This window comes from Dermacentor silvarum, chromosome 10 (assembly GCF_013339745.2).
Source record: "Dermacentor silvarum isolate Dsil-2018 chromosome 10, BIME_Dsil_1.4, whole genome shotgun sequence".
In the NCBI taxonomy this organism is placed as follows: domain Eukaryota; kingdom Metazoa; phylum Arthropoda; class Arachnida; order Ixodida; family Ixodidae; genus Dermacentor; species Dermacentor silvarum.
In genome coordinates this window covers 31585193-31604925 of record NC_051163.1, presented here as the reverse complement: position 1 = coordinate 31604925, position 19733 = coordinate 31585193, and the positions used below count along the sequence as shown (strand labels likewise).

At 44.9% G+C, this 19733-nt stretch overlaps 3 protein-coding genes across 5 annotated transcripts in view; 1 reads left to right on the top strand and 2 right to left on the bottom strand.

Annotated features, from left to right (window-relative positions):
• The window catches only part of LOC119465751 (ATP-dependent RNA helicase DDX1-like), a 50136-nt gene extending 48084 nt beyond the window's left edge, over positions 1 to 2052 (bottom strand). The window contains 3 exon segments of the mRNA XM_037726219.2: positions 1048 to 1111; positions 1526 to 1577; positions 1946 to 2052. Coding sequence (XP_037582147.1) covers positions 1048 to 1111; positions 1526 to 1577; positions 1946 to 1961 — 132 coding nt within the window. The 5' untranslated portion in view covers positions 1962 to 2052.
• Positions 2053 to 2281: 229 nt separating this feature from the next.
• LOC119465750 (vesicle-associated membrane protein 7) lies at positions 2282 to 13140 on the top strand. 3 transcript variants are annotated; one of them, XM_049657364.1, is made up of 9 exons: positions 2282 to 2305; positions 5712 to 5914; positions 6172 to 6229; positions 6555 to 6604; positions 7796 to 7883; positions 7949 to 8042; positions 9453 to 9520; positions 9645 to 9737; positions 12269 to 13140. In XM_049657364.1, exons 2-9 carry the CDS (start codon positions 5769 to 5771, stop codon positions 12329 to 12331), a joined length of 660 nt encoding a protein of 219 aa, XP_049513321.1. In that variant the 5' UTR covers positions 2282 to 2305; positions 5712 to 5768; the 3' UTR covers positions 12332 to 13140. The 3 variants fall into 3 exon arrangements, with proteins under 3 accessions (XP_049513321.1, XP_037582146.1, XP_049513320.1); XM_037726218.2 differs by lacking the exon at positions 2282 to 2305 and adding an exon at positions 2312 to 2494; XM_049657363.1 differs by lacking the exon at positions 2282 to 2305 and adding an exon at positions 2908 to 3007.
• A 2960-nt stretch (positions 13141 to 16100) lies between these two features.
• On the bottom strand, positions 16101 to 19718 carry LOC119465748 (DNA mismatch repair protein Mlh1). Its single transcript, XM_037726214.2, has one exon. The coding sequence runs from the start codon at positions 19466 to 19468 to the stop codon at positions 17444 to 17446; it is 2025 nt and encodes a 674-aa protein (XP_037582142.1). The 5' UTR covers positions 19469 to 19718; the 3' UTR covers positions 16101 to 17443.
• Positions 19719 to 19733: the final 15 nt, after the last annotated feature.

The following is a 19733-nucleotide window of genomic DNA, read 5'->3' as shown; positions in this document are numbered from 1 at the left end:
TTATCAACTACGCCAACAACCGTAGCAGGCAGTTGATTCCATTCAGAAATAATCTTGGGGAAAAACATACTTTCGAAAAGATCTGTTCTGTAATTATATTCTCGCACCTTGAGCTCATGATCTGTTATGGATACGTAATGTGGCTGTTATATCTAGTTTTTGTGGTCTATTCCACTCTGGGCATGAAATATGTTATGGAAAAGCTTTCAGCATAAAGTTGGTCGTCTTTTTTTTCTAGAAGCTCCCATCCTAATGTCTGCTTTGCAGCGGTAATACTAATATTCCTTGTATAGTTATCGATTACGTACCGTGCTGCAAGATGCAAGAAACCTAACACTTTGCATGCCTTTGCTGTAATGAAATTGACGTGCCTGTGCTAACTCATAGATGGTGTACGAAACACCCCTATAGGTACTTATGTTTGGAAAAAATTTGCAGTAAAGAGCCACTTACGTTACATGTAGTTGCTGACATATCTTTTTTTTCTCGTGAAATGCATGTGAACGGCTTTTTGTGAATTTATTTGCATACGCGATTCCCTACACCAGTTTCTTATTTTAGCTAAATCATACTGTAAAACAATGGTATCAATATTGCTGGTAACTTCTCTATATGTTATTAGATCATCAGCAAACAATCTCATGGAAGAAGTGGTGGTGTCTGAAAGGTTATCTATAAATAATAAAAATGCAATGAGCCTAATACCGAGCCCTGAGAGACACCGGATGCTGCGTCCGAACGACATCAGATTTTGTAACACTTACCACAACATACTGGGACAGCAAGAAGAAATGGTACTCCTGAATCCATGTGACTGCTTGTTTGCCAATATTAAACCAACATAGTTTGTTTATAAGTAATTTGTGATCTACTACGTCAAACGCTTTTCTAAAATAAAAAAAAAAAAGACATTGAGTCAACATAAGAGCCCCTGGTCCATACCTGCCCCATACAGTACATGCATTTACGTCCTCACATGTATTTGCGACCTTACAAGTAGAAATTAGACAGCATCATGACATGACACATTGGGAATCACTATTTTACCATAAGAACGTCGCCACCTCCAAGAATGAGCGGTACTGCTTCTGCTTGCACATCAGTCGGGAGTCTGGAAGAAAGAAAAAAAATTACCTAGGTTATTCTCACAGCACATAAATATGCAAAAAAAATGAACCACAACACTTAATTACATTCGCATGTGATGTTTCGAGATTTCTAAAAGTTAGCACAAACGACACCTGGAGATTTGAGTTTCGCTTGTGGAACCAAAGGCCATTAGTTCATACAAACTCTACTCACGCTCGCAAAATGGCTGCAGAAATTAAAACAGACACCTGTACACAAGCAATCTGCGCAATATTCTACTCCTAAAGTGCTCGTGTGAACGCTATAGCTTTAACGACGCTTTCAAAGTCGCCAGCGAGCTACAGTGGTCGAAATGTTGAGATTGGCAGGGTAGGCTTGACTCTCATCACCACGAACATTTAGCAAAAAAGAAACAACCTGAACAAATAAAACTCACGTCCACTCCATGTCCTCGACCGCCCGCGCAATCTCGGGCAAGACGCCCATCTCTGCAAGTAAAATAACGCGAGAAACAATCGTGAGTGGATCATGCCGGCACATCCAAGATGACAGCAACCCCACACGCCGTTTCATAACAGTATATATGAAACAGTTAAAACATGCAAAAAAATTAAGCTCAGAAATCTAAAAACGTGAGAAAGTCACTGGCATAACTTAAGCCAGTGACTTAATTATATGTACGACAAACTTTCGGGAGTCCCGAAGTGCCAACGTGGGTGATCGCTGCCGCTACCGGCGATTCAAACGGCAAGCTAACACGTTTAGTAGGTCGTCACTTCAGAGTTCACAACCGCATGCTCAAGAGGAGTTTTACGCTACTTTCAATTAACTATCAGTTGTGGCTTGAACATATCACCTTCAAACGCAGTCATAATTACTTCCAAGCCACGCTTTGCGTTGCTGCCGTCGCAAAAACGAAAACAACAACGGCAACGGATTGACTTGGAGCCGATGCAAGCATGCAAGCCGAAACTATCCGAAACTACTGAAACTTCTGAAACTGGCGTTCTTGACTTCAGCGCGAACAGTTTGCGGCTTGATTTTAGCAAGAAACAAGTCAGTCTCGATTGAAGTCCTTTATTACAGGACTGATTATCTTCGTTGCATTGGTAAGACATGGGATTTAGCATTTACAGGTCGGCATGCGTGACTCATCCAGGGTGATTCCTCTCAAAGGGGAACCGGTAATTTCCGGTCGTCAACACTGTCCACGAGGGTTCGTTGTTTTCTCCTTTCGTGTCGCGGTGATAAAAATGCCGAGATTCGACGGTCGCATTTGCTTGTTCACGTGATTGTGCGGGCTTGTGGTGATGTGCGGCGACTTGTGGTGCTAGCGAACGGCTGGTTCGTCGTCGCAACGTTTGTTGTTGGGTCCCGCGCCCCCCCTGCCGTAGTCGAGTGGGAGGTGAGTGACTCTCCGTAGTCGTGCGTATGCTCTGAGCACTGCTGCAACAACACGTTCGGGAGCCCGTACCCCTCCCCTAAAGTGCGTATCGCTTAGCAAGTGCGTGTGTCTGTGTTTATTTTCGTTTCCGTGCTTCTCGTTATCGATGGACGCGTTCGGGGACCACTTCAGTCTTCCGTGACGCCGGCGCGAACTGCTAGAATCGTCAGCGTCGAAGTTGGTTTAGCCGGGAATTATCAGTTATCGTGAAGTGGAAGCAGCGCAGAGCATTCGCCCTATAGTTGCGTCATATTTCTGCAGTCATTGTGTCAACTGTATTTAACATTGATCGGGCTGTGGTTGCCGTGTACTGCGCGATTGTTTCGTGTGATCATTGTGACGTAACGGTCAGACCTTGCACTGCACGGCGCACCAACGGTTCTGGTATTGGGGTGTGGACGTTCACTGCATTCTTTTTGGAGACGCCAGCGAAGTTCTGACGAGCATGTGATCATTTTCTTCATCCGTGACCCTGTACGTTGTTCGGTTAGTTCGGATCAAAGCAGAGAAATAGCTTGTACGCCGTGAGGCGTTTTCTTTTTGCGTCTAGTAACTATCACGCACGCACAGCTGTTGTGTACTTTACTGAACCTCCTTTCTCGTCTACGTTGTATTTTGGTTTTGTTTTGTTTTGTTTTGTTTTTTTCCAGTAAGGAAAAGGACAGAGTTGTTTACATTTGACGGTCGCTAACGTGGGGATTCCGCGTTTTGCGAAACCGCCCTTTTCGCCTTTGCTGTGTAGGTACCAATCGTGTTTCGCCATGCGACTCCCGTAACACCTGCGGAATTAGTTGAGCAGTCGTGCGTGCTGCATGCAAGTGTGTGACTTGTGAAAAGGCCGGTGGAAGCCCGTGACATATGTTGTAATGCGACACTCCGGAAGTGTTTCTTTTTCTTGAAAAGCTTTGTAAAAGGGTCGGTGCCTTTTCCGCGTCAGCTGCTGCCTAGACCTGTAACTTTGTTTTTGTTGTTTTGTTTTCGTGGCAACGCAATGGAATAGTTGTGTGAATTTGGTCATTTGTGTACTACAGTCCCCGTTCTTCGTAATGTTGCGTGATAGGGTGCGTGCGGCCTTGCTAGTAAACAATGCTAGTAAATAATTAGCACATCTAGCAGTTGGTATACGTTCCTCTCTTTGGCAGTAGTGCAGTGTTTCTCTGCTTGATGCTAGTGCCTTTCACATCTGCTGTAGAGGTTAATGGCTGCTTTTTTTTGCAAGCAGACTGAATTTCGACTGGTATACTACATTAGAAGCTAAAAAAAACACACAAAAAAAACTTGATAAGCTGTTGCAAAGCGTGCCTTCATTTACATCCACGCTGTTGCTCAGCTTTCATCACGGATTGACTTTTCTTTCAGCACGATGGCACTTGTAGATGCCCGAGTGGCCACGACCTATGTGATACTTTTTACATGTGTGCCTGCTTGTGGCATGGTTTCCAGGCTGGATTTTATTCCATGGCAGCTATCTTTTGATGACAGAATGTAGAAAGAAAAGCTTGTGTGCACGGGTTAAGGTATAAGCGCCGGGCTGTCAATATTAAATTGTTGTCCTTTACTGAGGCATCCCTTGTAAAGCATTATGCAGGTTTGAAATGCTAAAACTCGTCGGTTTGGTTATCGTTAACCAGAGAAAATGGCAAACGATGCTCCTGGAGTGCTAGCAGGCAGTAAAGTTCAGTTTTGATCCGGGGCAATGCATCACCTCTGGCTGCAAAACGAAGGCTAAATTTTCAAAATTTTGACATTTCTGAACCCTGCACAAAGCTGTAAATTGAAGTTTATGTCCGAGTTGAGTATCAGGAGGGGCAGTAATGTCCACAGTTTATTTCTTCCTGCGGACTTCGTTGATTTGATCATTAGCAGATGAACAGAGGTAGTACTATCTCAGCTGCAGAGTCCAATGTTTGGACAAGGATACTTGCTTTCAACGTCCTGGTAAATACAAATACCGTTGCTAAAACTTTGACCTTAAAGGCTGAGACTACCTTCATTTTCCTGCTGTTGATCAACTCTTTTCGATCTTCCTGGTACCCTTTTTAAAAGTAAGGCTTGTTGCATTGTTAGTTGATTCATATATATATTTTCGTATTATTTTGCAGATCCCTCATAATTTTTGTCTGAAACGATGGAATGCTGTGCTGCTAATTAAAGAATTTTATATTTGAGGGTAGTTTTTCAATTTGAGAGATAGCAGCTAAAACTCGGGCGGGAGGGGGGGATACTCACATCAGCCTGCAAACCACATATCTTTGAGCACTGTGTTGTCACGTTCTAGCGATGGCGAACAATCAGTCAGTGCCGTAATTGTGAGTCATGAGTGAACTCGGGTACCCACAGCAAGTAACTCTCAAAGCACAACAATTGTAGCATGCACAAACATTGGCTGTCTAAATCTGGTCTATGGGGCCAAGTACATTGGCTATTTGTACCTGACTCTCTATACATTCCAGTGCACACTTGCAACAGTGGTTAGCTGGTGAAAAACTGGTCACCTGAGAAGTAAAATGTATGCATGTCAGTATTTTGAATCTAAAAACTGCTGTGAGATTACGCTTTCTTTTCTTTGCCGCACAATGCGGTATATAGTGTTGTTGACAGTCATGATGGACGATTTATTCAGCCTATCTAACTGACCATGCTCTACCTGTGCTTTTCAAATTTATACCTATAAGTGTGCGGTACTTACTGCCCTTCCCTGCGTAATACCGTTGGAATAGAGGGCAGAAAAATGAGGGGATCCAAGGGGCTCGATTTTTTTTTTTTATCACAACCATATGAGCAAAGCAAACTACGAAACCAGAGAAAGCACAGGAGAAATCAATTATTACATTCTTTTAAAATGTAAAGACAATAAAAAAACAAAGGGGGAAATAGAAATGGACGAAAAGACAGTTGGTCGCTAGTTGGAGTCGAAGCCGCATTACGTGTGCAGTGCTTTACCATTTAAGCCTATTACCACGGAGTCAACGAAACTAGAGTTCTTTGAAAATACTTAATTAATCTAAACTGATTCAATGTATCTCTTTAGTGTCCCTCCAACGTCGTCGCTGTCACGTTTTTGAGGGAAAAAGCGGTGGAGAAACGCTCTCGTGGCGAGGGGTACTTGCTTGTCTCATTGTCTGTCCTTGTCTCTGTTGCTCCGCATCTTTGACCTCACCGACTTGTTTGATTGCAGCGATATTACATTGGGGCAGGCCTTGAAACTGCGCTCTGAATAGAGAGGAGCACCGCCATGCCGCTGCTGTACTGTGTGGTGGCGCGAGGCAGCACGGTGCTGTCTCGGTACGCCAGCTGCGCCGGCAATTTCTCCGAGGTCACCGAACAGATCCTGAGCAAGATCTCGCCAGATGTTCCCAAGCTTACCTACTCCCATGGAAGGTAAATGGGATGCAACTCTCGTGTGTATCAATTCGTAAGAAAGTTGGACGTGGGCTAGTTAATATCAATATCAGAATTAAGGCATATTTAATTACTGGTTAAAAAAAGTTACAACATAATATCTGTGACAAATAGTGTAAGCAGAACTTATAGAAGCTCAACTGCATCTTAACTTAGTGTCTTGTCTTGAGTCCGCCTTTCTTCGAACTTTGACTGTTATGACTATGTTTCTAAGTTTTTCTTTTTTTACTTTGCAGCTACTTGTTTCACTACATCCTTGAAGATGGCATTACCTATCTCTGCATTACTGACGATGTAAGAATTTTCTTTCTTTTAGTACTGTTGGCATCATTTCAGCTGCATGTTGGCTAGCTATGGCTGCTCTAAAAGTCGTAGCATCGGACAATTATGCTTTGCCAGAGGTGTTGTGTGATGGACATCACATTCAAAAGAGGGTAGGCGAGTTCTTCAAGCAACGGTGCTTGTTTTCTTCACTGGAACTTCCTGATCTTGTCAGTGCTATTTGTTTGTGATTAATTTTCTCTAGTTTATCCTGCGGTCTTGTCGTGCAAGGCCGTTGTAGCATGCATTCTTGCACTGCTCAAGTCTTTTCTGATTTCTGCACAAATGTTTGTTACAGGAATTCGAAAGGGTCACAGCATTCCAGTTCTTGGTGGACATTCAGGGCAGGTGAGTAAATGTAGCCTGAAATTATCCATTGCTGAATACCTTAGATGGTGGTTACTACATTGATCGCTGCTGCTATAGCATAGCTGCAGTGACAGCGGTTTGAAAAATAGAGATGGTCACGTTTTGTCCGCAAGCACTTATCAGTCTAGTAGGTGTTTCTTTCCCCTGCGAGAGCCACATGCTCTTAACCCTTTCAGCACCACTGACCTACCGGTACACTTCCATGTTTGTGTCCTGTCATGTTCCTTTTGACATTCCACACCAGGTGAACATTTGCCATTATTCGTGTCAGTTTTCTTTTTCCGATTTCTGCTGTGCTCATAAATAAACCGCTGTGTTCATATTATCATATAAGGGAGGTGGGGGGGGGGGGGGAACGCCACTGGGTGTGCATTGCCTCAGAAAGGGTTCAAGGGACACAAAGGGAACACTTGGTAATACTGTACACTTCTGAAGTACAAAGGGAAGAAATAAAAAAGCACTTCTTAGCACGAGTGCACACTTGATGCAAGATGATGATGCAAAAGATGCGAGAATGAAACGTTGTTGGCGACGCCAGCTAGACGTTCCCCATAGCAGCTCACCATGATGTCATGGGCTTCGATGGCGTCTGCTGCGACCGAATTATTTTATTGCTAAACGTGGACTACATTGTATTCTAAAGAAGTTAAAGAGTGAACTTAAGTTCTAAGAACATTCACTGCACCATAATGGCTTAAATGCGAGAAATGCGCGACATCACAGTGACGCACAACTGATTGAGATTCGGCACAAAGTAACGAGGAAAAAAATGCAAGCTTGGCCTCACCTTTCTCTTGTTATTATCATCATGCCATGAAACTAATAAAAACCCCAAGCGTAGGATATTCAGACCTGTCTATGGCATTTGAGATAATGCCACATTTCTTAAACACATAGCACGGTATTGAAAACTTACGGAGCAGGCACAAAGCTACTGCAGCTCCCATAGCTGTAGTGATATGTAGATTAATTACAAAATTTTTAATATCTTTAACGTAAATTTTAATAACTTTTCAGTGCTGCATTTTTTTTGGTACTCTATACAATATAACGTGCACATAATTTCCAAGTACATTTTTCCGGTACACAAATTTGTTAGACTCGAGTAAATATGGTAACAGATTTCCTTATAAAGTTTTTCCCGATTTTATTATTGCCTTTTGATTGCAGGTTCCAAGCCACTTACGGTCGTCAAGCTCATTCAGCGCTTGCCTATGCAATGAACAGCGAATTTTCGCGGGTACTGGCAAATCAAATGGTGAGCTCGTACTCTCGCTGCAAGCATACACGCTGCTAATGCATGCAATTTGCCACACATTCCAGAAACACTACTCTGGCATTGGAAAGGATGGCGACAACATAACCAAAGTTCAAGAGGAAATCGACGAACTCAAGGGCATCATGGTGAAGAACATTGGTGAGTTGGCGGAGCCATTGAAGCCTTCAATTTAAAACACCAGCTCTCGGAGATTGCATAGAAGTCCACTGGTTCAGTTTGCTTTTGTAGATTATGCACCTAAAATAACGAGGGGTGTGTAAATATTCAAAATCTTTGAATGATGAATAAAATATTGTCCGATTTAATTCGGTCGTTGAATCGAATGGTTGCAATTCGCAGTTGCAAATATCTTTGTTTTCGAATACTTCACATTGCCAGCTGTGCATGCTCGAACAAGACACCGAACCAAATTCCGCCCTGCCACAGTGGACCTAAAGAACAGGAAGCTACGATGAGCGGACTGTGGCGCTCATGAGCCACACATAGACGTTGAGCAACGGGTATCGTTCGACACTATTTATCGAAGCTGAAACTGTGTGTTCACTTGGAATTAAATCTGAATACGTTCGATGGCAACATTTGGTATTATAGTTGCGCTATCTACAGTGGGGGGGCAATTCCTACAGAGAGAGTGTTTTCCTCACTCGGCCATTGTGGCAGTCAAGGCAAATTTGCGCTTTACTCTCGAAGGCTAATCGCAGATGCTAAAGGGTTGACAAGCGCAGTCTTGGAAACCTTCATTCTGCTAACTCGCAACCACAGAAGCTCTGAAGAACCCTGCTTGTTTGTTGCATCCTCGATGATGGTAGTAGGGCTGGCACATGTCAGTCTTGCCAAGATTGCCTAGCAGTGCGTGTTATTGTAAGGCTTAACATGTGTATTTTATGCCCCTTTAGTTTGCTTACACTCTGAAAACGCCTACACCTCTCATTGCGTTGGCTTAAGCACATTAAGCCATAACATGTGCAGAAATTGAAAATGTGTTGCATGACTGTTTCAGATGCATTCCATGTCTGCTGTGCCAACTGCATAAGTGCATTTCATGTTAATTACACATTGCGTACATTTTACATTAATCCTGTATTTGTACTTTTAGCAAGACCCTGTACACCATTTATTTCTTTAGTGCTGTATATTGCCCTATTTTAAGTCGTCTTTCTAATCCTTGCTTTAGATAAATACGCAGTTTTGGCGCTCTCTGGTCATAAAACCTCGTCAACCATCATTCATAATGGGCAGTATAAGCACAGAAACTTGCTAATCTAGTGAATACTGGAATTTCAACATTGTTTTATGTTAATGGTGAAAACAGCTATTTGATTCATATTCCATTAGGTCTCAAATTGCTACTATTTGCACACCCCTAAAGATAAGTAGCTTGCTTTTAGTGAAAGAAGTCATTTCATATGTGCTGCAATTGCATTCTGTTCAGAGATTAAAATCAATATAATGCTTTCTGTGCCCTGTTGGGCAAGAATTGGGAGGGGGGTCCTAGTCAGAGTTTGTCGTTTAAACTGACCTTGTGCTTTGTTTTGAACACATGTGCAGATACAGTAACGTCGAGAGGAGAAAGGCTGGAACTGCTGGTCAACAAGACTGAAGCCTTATCAAGCACGGTCAGTTATCTGTTGGTTTAGATCTTACCTTGTGGTTGGCTATCGCATTGATATGCTCATAGTGAAGTACGGGCAAACATTTGTACATGGCTATCTTGCTGCACCCTTCCTGCCGTGTTTGCAGTCGGTGACGTTCCGCAAGAGCAGTCGCAACCTCGCCCGGTCCATGATGATCAAGAACATCAAGATAGCCATTATTATTGCGGTCATAGTTTTGGTGAGTACTTCGCTGTACAGCTTCACTGTAGGAGAATGATTAAAGGGACAGTTTCAGCCTTATCGGTAAAATGTGCTGCTAGAATACGAAAAAACCCACTTTTACTGTGAGAGGACGCACAGTAAGCCATAAACATGCTAAAATGAGATTGCACCACCACCTTGATGTTACTACATCAGAGCGCTCCGATTTTGTGGATATTGACGACATCTTGTCTGGCCTAGTTAATATCTTCTTTTATTATTAAAGATGGGGCTAAACTGTAGCCTAAACGAGTGGAAAGTTAAGCTTGGCAAGTCTTGAGAACATTTATTTTGCCACGACGACCAAAATACGAGAAGATAAACTAAAGTTTGACATCACCCTGACGGCACTGGCCATCATTTTCTTTTCTACCTCTCGCTGCAAAATTATTGAAAATCGGGAAGCAGTTGGTAAACGGAGCCAGTCAGCGCCTGTCTCATCGCTTTCTTTATCGCTCCTGCTGTTTGGTTGATGCAAGGTATTGCACAACATGCCAATATATTGTTCATTAAAACAAATGCAGGGACAATGCGCCGGCAGTGAACACAACAAATAGCAATGTCACCATTTTGTTATGAACAACGCTTGTTCTTTCTCAAGTGCGCCAAACGATATGGAAACTTTAAAATTGTTAGTAAAGTGCTTCCAAGATCATATTGCTACAATGTGGGCTATGTGTTTTCAGAGTTCGTACGCATTTTTGGTAAGTTATTACCCAAGGTAAATCTGGTATTGCCGTACTTACTCGCATAATGAATGCACCTCCCACTTTTCCAATCGGGAAGTGTTTTTTTTTTTTTTTCTTTTCTTTTCCTCGCATAATGATCGCACCGTGAAGTAGGAGACACACAGTACGATTAGGTGTCTGATATGGTGCCCGACGGGTACGATTGTACCGGACGCCGAATCGTGCTGTGTGTCTCCTACTTTTATTGCGATAGCAATTATACGGACACTCCAGGCGCATTTATTGCCGTTGGCGCTGACGATCGCGGCTAAGTCTCCCACGTTCGAGGGAGGAAATGCGCCGTATTCCATCGCACGGATGGCGCCGAGGGGAGGGGAGGGAGGGTGGTGGCGCAGCAGTTGTGCATTACACGGCCGCGCTCGCCCTATCTTGAAAGCTATCTGCGTTGGGGGCTGAGTCTAGGTGCGACGGCGACTCGTACCTTTGTGCGTGCTCCGTTCTCGCCGCTCAGCTTGTGTTGAAGTGACACACAGCACGAAGGTCAGCTTCGCTTGCTGTTGCTTCCGCACTTCCTCACGCCATCGTTTTGACAGCGAGTGTCCACGGTCATTGAGTGTGATGTGTTCATGTTTGCCTGTGCGCGCTGTCACCATGCTTGCCGATACCATGCGGCCGATAAAACTACTATCGTTACTTCGTATAGCTGTCTACGCATTTGCTATCGCAATCGATGGTTCGCCTTTCGGGCGAAGCTGCGACATTTTTAGAGGTGGGGCTGTGGACGAAAAATTGCCCAAAATTTTACCCCAGCTAATGAATGCACCCCCCCCCCCCCCCAGCTTAGTGCATATTTTTCTGGAAAAAGAGTGCATTTGTTATGCGAGTAGATACAATATTTATTGGAATTAGAGATACCTTACTAAATGTGTATGGGAATTGGTGTTCTTCAAAGTTTTGAATAGTGTTACAACTAGATGCTAACCAAATAAATAATTGGAAAGATTTGATATTTGCGAATGGGAGTGCAAGGGGTGTTGCAATATATAACTAAACTTAGTAACCAGATAGCTTGATCTTGTAAACGTCATAATGGCAGCAAGTGAATGGGATAGGTGTATCCTTGCAATATGTAGTATGTGAAACGGCTTTGTATAAAGGCTTTGTATATAGTACAATGTCAGTAATGGGAGTTGTCTAAAGTATCACCATGCTCTCCTGCAATGGTTCTTATGCAATTGGCAGTGTTTTGTGCATTGCAATGCATCTAGAATCTGTTGCATTGATTTTCGTGTGGTTCTGCAATAGGGCACTTCAGCTAGTAAAAAAAAAAAAAATTGCCGTTTACAAAATACCAGGTTACAAGATAAATAAATGTGAGCGGTCGGATTAGTGGCACGTAGTTAATCAGTGAAGAGACAGAGGTATTAGTATATCGGGAACAAACTGTGTTCTATTTGGCTGCTGGTGTAAAGTGGTGGAAGCAACTAAGCGTTAACATGTAGACTTTGTTTACTTTTCTGCGACAAGAACACCCATGTAACACGAAAATGTGTCTTGTGTGCTTGCATACTCAACCGCTGGTGTAAACTGCCAGCAACGACATGATCATGAACATGAAGGTTTTTTTTTTTTTTTTTCCTTTTTTTTTTTACGGACAGGCATATCACACGAAAATGATTATTCTAAGGCATTGTGGTTGGACAAAGCATTGCCTGACAGCATTGTTGCTGCAGTGCACATCTCCGGTATTCTGTGAAGGATATTATTTTTACAGACAGGCTGAAGCTCTCCAATAACTGGAACTCTTACCGTGTTACAGGTGGTTATCTACATCATCGTCTCGTCTGCATGCGGTGGTCTAAGCTGGCCAAGCTGCGTCTGAGGGTCGTCGCCCTTGCCGCTACCGCCACCTGTGGCCTCGCCCTGCGCATGCTCATGTTTAGCATTGTTCACCCTGCACGCGTACACCTCCAGACACGTTTTCGTCTATAGTTGGTTACAAATGTTGGGTGTATGTAGTATTAGGCTAACCTCGTCGCCCGCCATCGCTACGTCGAATGGTGAGGGTTGTTTTCAACGTCCCAGCTTCTGGCAAGCTGTGAGGAGAGATTGTACAGCGCGTTTTGTTTTTGTTTTCCTTCCTGCAATTATTTTGTACGATATTTCCCCACATGTTTAATTTCTTATATATATATATACAATATGGGTCTACGTGAATACACGCGATGTAACTGAAGATGCACAGCAGTATACCTTAGAAAAATGGAATTTACGTGCAGCTCAGTCTGTTGTTGGGCCCGCGTCTCAATTGCGCACTTCTTTTCTTCGACTGCACGGAAAAAAACGATTATGTAATTTTAATGACTTGTGTAACTGTGCTGTGTACTCAACGTAATTTGGTGCAATCTTTTCTGAGCTCGTGACTGTAGAGTGCAATTCAGTGCAACCTTAGTCCCATTTCTTTTTTTTACGTTTATACTAGGTGCTCACTTTGGACGCCGATTGCTGGAAGAAGCGTATCTATCTGCCCGCATAAACCGAGTGCTTGATTGAAGCGCCAGAAATGAAATGTTTCCGCATTGCGTGCATTGTTGTATATAGCGAAACGGGAACAGTGAGCTTTTTCTGTACTGTGTACTCGCAATACTTGAAGGGAGTAATAAATACTAGCACTTTATCAAAGTTACAAAATCGTGTTTCTCTTTTTATTTTGCCTTTCTAGCTGGTGGCGTTCCCACTTACCTTGCTGGAACCTTCCACTAGCGGAAACCAACACACTCTGCTTCCAAATTGGATTCTTTTGTGCAGGCTGTTTTCATGGCAATCTTGGCAAGATTTAAAAAAAAAACCTTGTTAAAGTCAGCTGGCAATTTTCAAAAGAGCACTGCCCCTCATTACTCGAGATTCGACTACAGAAAGAGGTCTAAAGTATACTGCTTATGTTGTCCCTTTGTACGTCTCCTTTTATGAGAAAAAGATATTGTTGCAATAAGCTGATCCTGACCATCATAAATATTGCTTGTTTGGACTAGGTACAGACCTCTAAATTACGACTACCACCAAAAAAAAACAAAAACACGATGGGGTCATATGACTTCGCAGCACAGATAGAGACTCGGAATGGCCTTTGCTCTGCAACGTCTGCACTCCTAAAAACAACTCCCAGCATAGCGCAAGTCCGATGTTCTTTGCAAGTGCCTGGAATACGAATTGCAGCACCGATAACACATTTCCTTGCTTGGACGACTGCCCATTTTCGGAGATTTTGGGAGCCTGGCGAGAGGAAGAGTACGAGGTGTGGTACGAGACTGGTGCAGAACATATTCGCGCAAATGGCCTCGACTGTAGGCTGTTGTACGTTTCGACCTTGTCCGAGATTCGCTGGTGTAGTAGCACTCTGCATTCATATTTACTGCTTCATTGGTGCATAACTATGGTAGCATATTTAGGAACGACAAAAGGAAAGCGAGACGGCATGCGTCTTGCTTCCCTTTGTTTTCTCCAGAATCCCGGCTCATCTCGTCAGCTCTGTGCACTTATTCTCATTGCCTAGCGGTACTCGTATGCATACTTGGTAGGCGATGTTACATAAGCTACGCAAGCAGCGCTGTCGCAGAAGTCTTGCTCCATGCATTTAGCACAGTGCAGTTTTTTAAACTGCGACGCCTTCTGGAAAACAGATACTTCATACACTTCAACTACGACGTATACGTAGATGCAAGTTTATGTCCAGTCGCATGTTTGTGCCCCGTTGTGCTTCCAGTATATGACGTACTATGCTTTGATCACGAGTGCAAGTAGTCGAGATATGGGCCCGCAATGAAACTTTCCACTCAATTCTATGGTACCCTTATCATCAGGTTGGGTGATCCCGTTGATAACACGTGAGAAGCGTTGCTCTGACCACTGACAAAACGCAAAAAGGAATAGCATAGAAGGCACTGCTAGAAAATTGTGGCCATGGCATGTCTAGGTCAAAGGAGAGCATGTGTGCACACAGCAACGTGTTGACAAACTTGGGCTGTATTCTTTGGTGATCACTTTTGAAGGTACTTTCATTTTCGCAATATTTCGCATGACTAGCCCCAGACGTGTCAATGAGCAGAAGTGTTTCTGCACTGTGCGATAGATTGCATGCTTGGCACTCAGCCAAGAATGCTGGCACTCGTAGACACCGATGCATCTCGCGCTAGTCAAGCGAAATAAAAGGCATACCCGGAAAACGATGATCTGAAAATAAGACACATTTTTTTGCCGCTTGTGGAATAAAGACTTATTTTCGGGCAAATCTAGTATTTCTGGCTCCCGATTATTCACACCTTTTGGCAGGCCACGTTGGTTCCGAATTATCGGCCGGCGACTGTATGTCATATCTCGCAACATGGAAGTATGAGACAATGTTGCAACGAATTGCATGACACATACCTGTACTCGTTTTTTCATATGCAACACTTATTTTTTGTTCGAGAATATAAGCAGTAAGAGAAGTGTCTGTAGCCTTTGTGGCGTTGCCTGCCATGTGTGGAACCGAGAACAGTCGAACGCCATTACTAGGAAATTACTTGTACAACGAAGGATTGACGTCCCGGTCGAATTCATATCTCTTATATGTATGTATTGTAAACACCTCTACAACGAAGAGTACTACAACAAATTTGCCTGTACTACGAAGGAATTTTGGAGCCCCCGACGGCCGATTTGTGGCTTTACAATGAATGCCATGCGGAGGTGCCCTCCCTGCTCTCCCGCTAACTGCAGCGCTCGTAACGCACTTGACGAATGTGCCGATGCCAGCGAGTGTTACGGTGTTGCTGCACTGCTCCAGGAATCGCTGAACTCGTATGTTGCTTGTTGTAATACACCAGCGGGTGCGTCTGATGTCTGACAAATATGTAGCAGTTGATGACGACGTGATGATGTAGTCGTAGCTGATGATCGACATCATCATCAAAGCCATCTAGGGCGGAAAGGATGCGAATGTCAACGAAGGCAACATTGATGAAGAGCCTGTAAACGAACCATAAATTCTGACAGTGAGGAAGGCGATAGTGGCATTCGACAATCTCCAGTTTACCTTCTGTGGCTTCCGCGTTCTACCGCGGAGCATGTCATAAACCTCGGCGCAGTAAGGTCAGCTGCACTCGCATATTCCATCGTACGAAGTGTGCACAAAAAAATTAGCGTCGTATTTCACTAGGTCTCTCTTGAATTCATGTTGAATAAAGGTTTTGTTTTGCTGAACATGCTTAGCCTGCACTAGTGTGAGCAGTATGGTGCATAACCTTTACAACAGAGTGACCTGTACTGTAACAAAGAATTTTCAAGGTCTCAATCATTTCGCTATAAAGGTGTTTGACTGTATATTTGGTGCATAGCTATTGCAGTGTACAACCTCAAGCTATGAACAAGAGACTAAGATATTCAAGGCACACGTTTGTATGTTTTTATGCCATCTGTGACATCTTTTGTGCCCTTCCCTCTACACAAAGTCAGACCTGGCTCCTCGGGACGTCTGCCTTTTTTTCATGCAATATGCTTCTCCTAATTGCACAACAAAACCTTGGCTTCTCGACAGATTTCGGAGAAAAAAAAGAAAATATATATATATATATATATATATATATATATATACTACTCAATAACATATTGAATGGAGACCTCAAGTGTTGCCCCAAACAGTATTAGCGGCAGCTGCATTCTCAGTCAACTTTTGGGGTACTATATAGATATGTCAATTTAGGACGGGACGTCCTATCTCTCCAACGGTAGTGTACACACTAGATGTCACGTCATGCCAAAGCATCATCCCTAAAAGTAGTCAACCTGCCAAACCTACCACATTTTTCATTGAGTTCACAAACGTCGCATCAAGTTTTGCGAAAAGTAAATGATGTTTCCAAGAAGATTTAGGGGTGTTGAAAGATTAGGCAGCGCAAGATTGCAAAATATGCATATAAGAACGAAATTGTGATGGCATCTGTGCCCCCCTATCATGGCAGCACAAGGTACCAATTACCATTACTTGTTTCGAGCTAGTTTATTCAGACAAGTTCCTGAAGCAGGGGAAATTGGCAACGAAATAACTGAAATATCGCTTATGTAAAAACAGTATTGCTTGTTAGTTTCTCTGCTGTTCCAAGTTTGCTGCTGCTTCTGAGCTGCATCTAAATGTAAATCATTGTTAATAAAGTGCTTATATATCCCACAAACAAAAGGTGTGAACTCAGGGTAAACTCAACAGTGGGTGCCATACCCCCTACAGCAACCGTAGAATTTTTTGGAATTTTTAAGTTTGCACATTGGCAGGTATTTTGAATCGATAGGCAGGGACAAAATATTCATTATTTTTGCAGCTCAAAGGACGGAGGCTACAGGGCACACAGAAACGACAGAAGCATCTGCTGGAATTGGCAACAATGAGAGCGTGCGCCAAAATAGTTACTGTACGTATGGCTCTCTTTAGAGAGCCATGCTCCCGTTAAGCCAGGCAGCGTGGCAGGCGCCTGGTGCAAAGATCAGCATTCGCATACTCGCAAGGGTTGTAGTTATCAAACGTCTGGATGCCACATTTAAATGATGCAGCATCCATCAAACGTCTGGATGCTGCAGCAAGGTGCACCAGTAGTGCGTCTCTTATTGAATGATAAACAGATGCTGTCGCTTTTCACAGCACACATATTCAAGGGTACTTTGGCTGCATGCAGGAAGTAATCTGTGCATTGCCTCTGGCTCCTCACACTTGCTCTGTAAAATGTGCATCGTGAAAAGCAATAGCATTGCTCTGTCATTCCTTCCACTGTTTAAAAGACGCGCCATTAGTGCAGCAGGAGTGCGCCTTGCGGCAGATGTGGTGCAAGAGCTCACATAACGCTCTTTTTAACCATATTCACACACACGTGTGTCTACAAACACTTGACACATTTTGCACTGCTGCAAAATAATGTATTCAACTGCTAATCTTAACGTATATCCCTCCCGCCCTCCCAAGAAAAAGTCAACACCTTTCAAACACTTTGTACAGGTTGGGCAAACTCGCCACTTGCAACACGCAAGAGTTCTCCATGTACTCAACAGGCAGTCTAAGCGTTTGCTTCGCTGCCGGAAACACAACATGCTCAGTCACCCATTTCCAGCTGTTTGGGTCGTCGTCCCGTCCGACGTCTATCCTGGGACCCGTGTAAAACCGTGCAGTCTCTCGGCAGAATGTTTCGAAACACTCCTGCTCTTTCTCCCACTCGACTTCTGTCGCAAGCCGCAAAGCGTACATGGGGAGCCCTTCTACCGGTGGCATGTGGTCGTTCAGAATTATGGGCAGGGAAGTGATCTCGCCCGACTCATTGATGCCCAACGAAAAGTAGTCGTCCAGCATCTCAGCCTTCGAAGTGAGGAACGTCGACATGTACTGCGCAAGTTCCTCCTTAGGTCCGTCTGCTTCTGTCCAGCCACATTCTTCGAGGCCCAGAGCCATCATTGCGAGATCGTATATCGGAGCAGGCTCCGACAGCTGGTACAGACCAAAGCGACCAAAGTTTTTGAGCATTAGCTGGTAGAAGAGTTCTTCGGACACCCTTCGCGTGTTGATGAGGTACAACTCGGTCTTGTGTTGAACAAGGGAATATCGTTGGTTGACGCAGCCAACGAATGTGTGATTCCGGAACAGCTCCCGGAGACCCGCATGGCTGTTTTTCACGACTGCCTCCCAGAGATTCACGACACTTTGCAACTTGACTTGCGGTCGCTCTGCGGCCGAGTCGTCGTCACTGTTGTCATCCTGTTCGTCGGGGCGCGCAGGCTGGCTCGAGCTTTTCTTGCCGGCCTGTGGCGAGGGCTTCTTGAGGAAGGCATCCAGTTTCTGCATCTGGGAGTCCGTCCGGACCATGTGCCTCTCGTCAACCGAAGTGGACGTGCCTGCTTTGTCCGCTTTCTTGGTTGCAGCCGAGACAGACTTGGTCGGTGCAATGCGTGGAAGGCACGCCTGCGTGAGGAAGGTCCGTGATGAGTTGCAGGACAGCAGTGCGGAGTCGACCGCCTTCTGGATGCTCTCCAGGATGAGCTCCTCGTGGAGGAAGTGCACTTCCTTCTTGGTCGGGTGGACGTTGACGTCCACGTTCGCCGGGTGTATCTCGAGCGACAGGTAGAGCCAGGGGTGCGCGTTCTTGGGCAGGTACGACGAGTAGACGGACTCGATGGCCTTGCGGAGCGTGGCGCTCTCGACAAGCCGGTGGTTGATGAAGAGCAGCATCGTGCACTTCTTGTACGAGCAGTTGGCGTTGGACACGAAGCCCGTCATCTTGAACTTGAGGTTGGCCTCGGCGCACTCGACGGCCAGCAGCTCGCGGCTGACGTTCTTGCCGTAGATGCACTCGATGTTCTGCAGCGCGCTCGCTTCGCTCGCCGTGTTCACGTCCGTTGAAGAGTCGTCGGCCTGCCTGACGGATATGGCGACGCCCGCGTTGTGAACCGCGTAGCGGCTCACCATGTCCACGATGCGCCTGTACTCTTCGCCGGGGCTCTTGAAGGCGTTCTTCCTCGTGGGAACGTTGTAGAAAAGGTCCTCGACGACGATCAGCGTGCCTCGGTTTCCGGCGCACGGCCTGGCAGGCCCCGTGGGCTTGCCGTTCAGATACGACAGCTTGAACGCGCACTTTGAGTCCTCCGTCTTTGTGGTGATGCTGACTCGGGCAACGTAACTGATGCTGGCCAGCGCTTCGCCCCGGAACCCGTACGTAGCGATGGAGCCGAGGTCCTCGAACTTGACCAGCTTGCTGGTGGTGAAGCGCTCGCAGACGATGTCCAGGTCCTCCTTGCGGATGCCGCATCCGTTGTCCTTGATCTGCAACAGTTTGAGTCCGCCGCTCTTGGCCACCACTTGGATGCTCGTGGACTTGGCGTCGATGCTGTTCTCTAGCATCTCCTTGAGCGCGTTAACGGGTCTCTGGACCACTTCTCCGGCAGCGATGCGGTTCGTGACGGTTTCGTCGAGTCGACGAATCTTGCCGGGTTCCAAAGGCGCCGTCATTTTGTTTCTTTTTCTTGTTCTGGCTCACGCGAACTGAAGCTCTACGTTATTCTAGCGACAGGCAGGCGTAAGAAACATATCCGAACACGTCCTAAAGCTATTCGGGAACATTTTTCAGCTTACTGTGTCGTCGTAAGGAATAAAAAAGTTGTGCTTTCTCATTTTTCGTACTTGACTGCCTTTTCGCGACAGCAGCCGATGCGCGCCATTTTCGCGGGCTAACGTAGCGCCCCTCAGTGGTGTTCGGTAATTTGTACATTCGCAG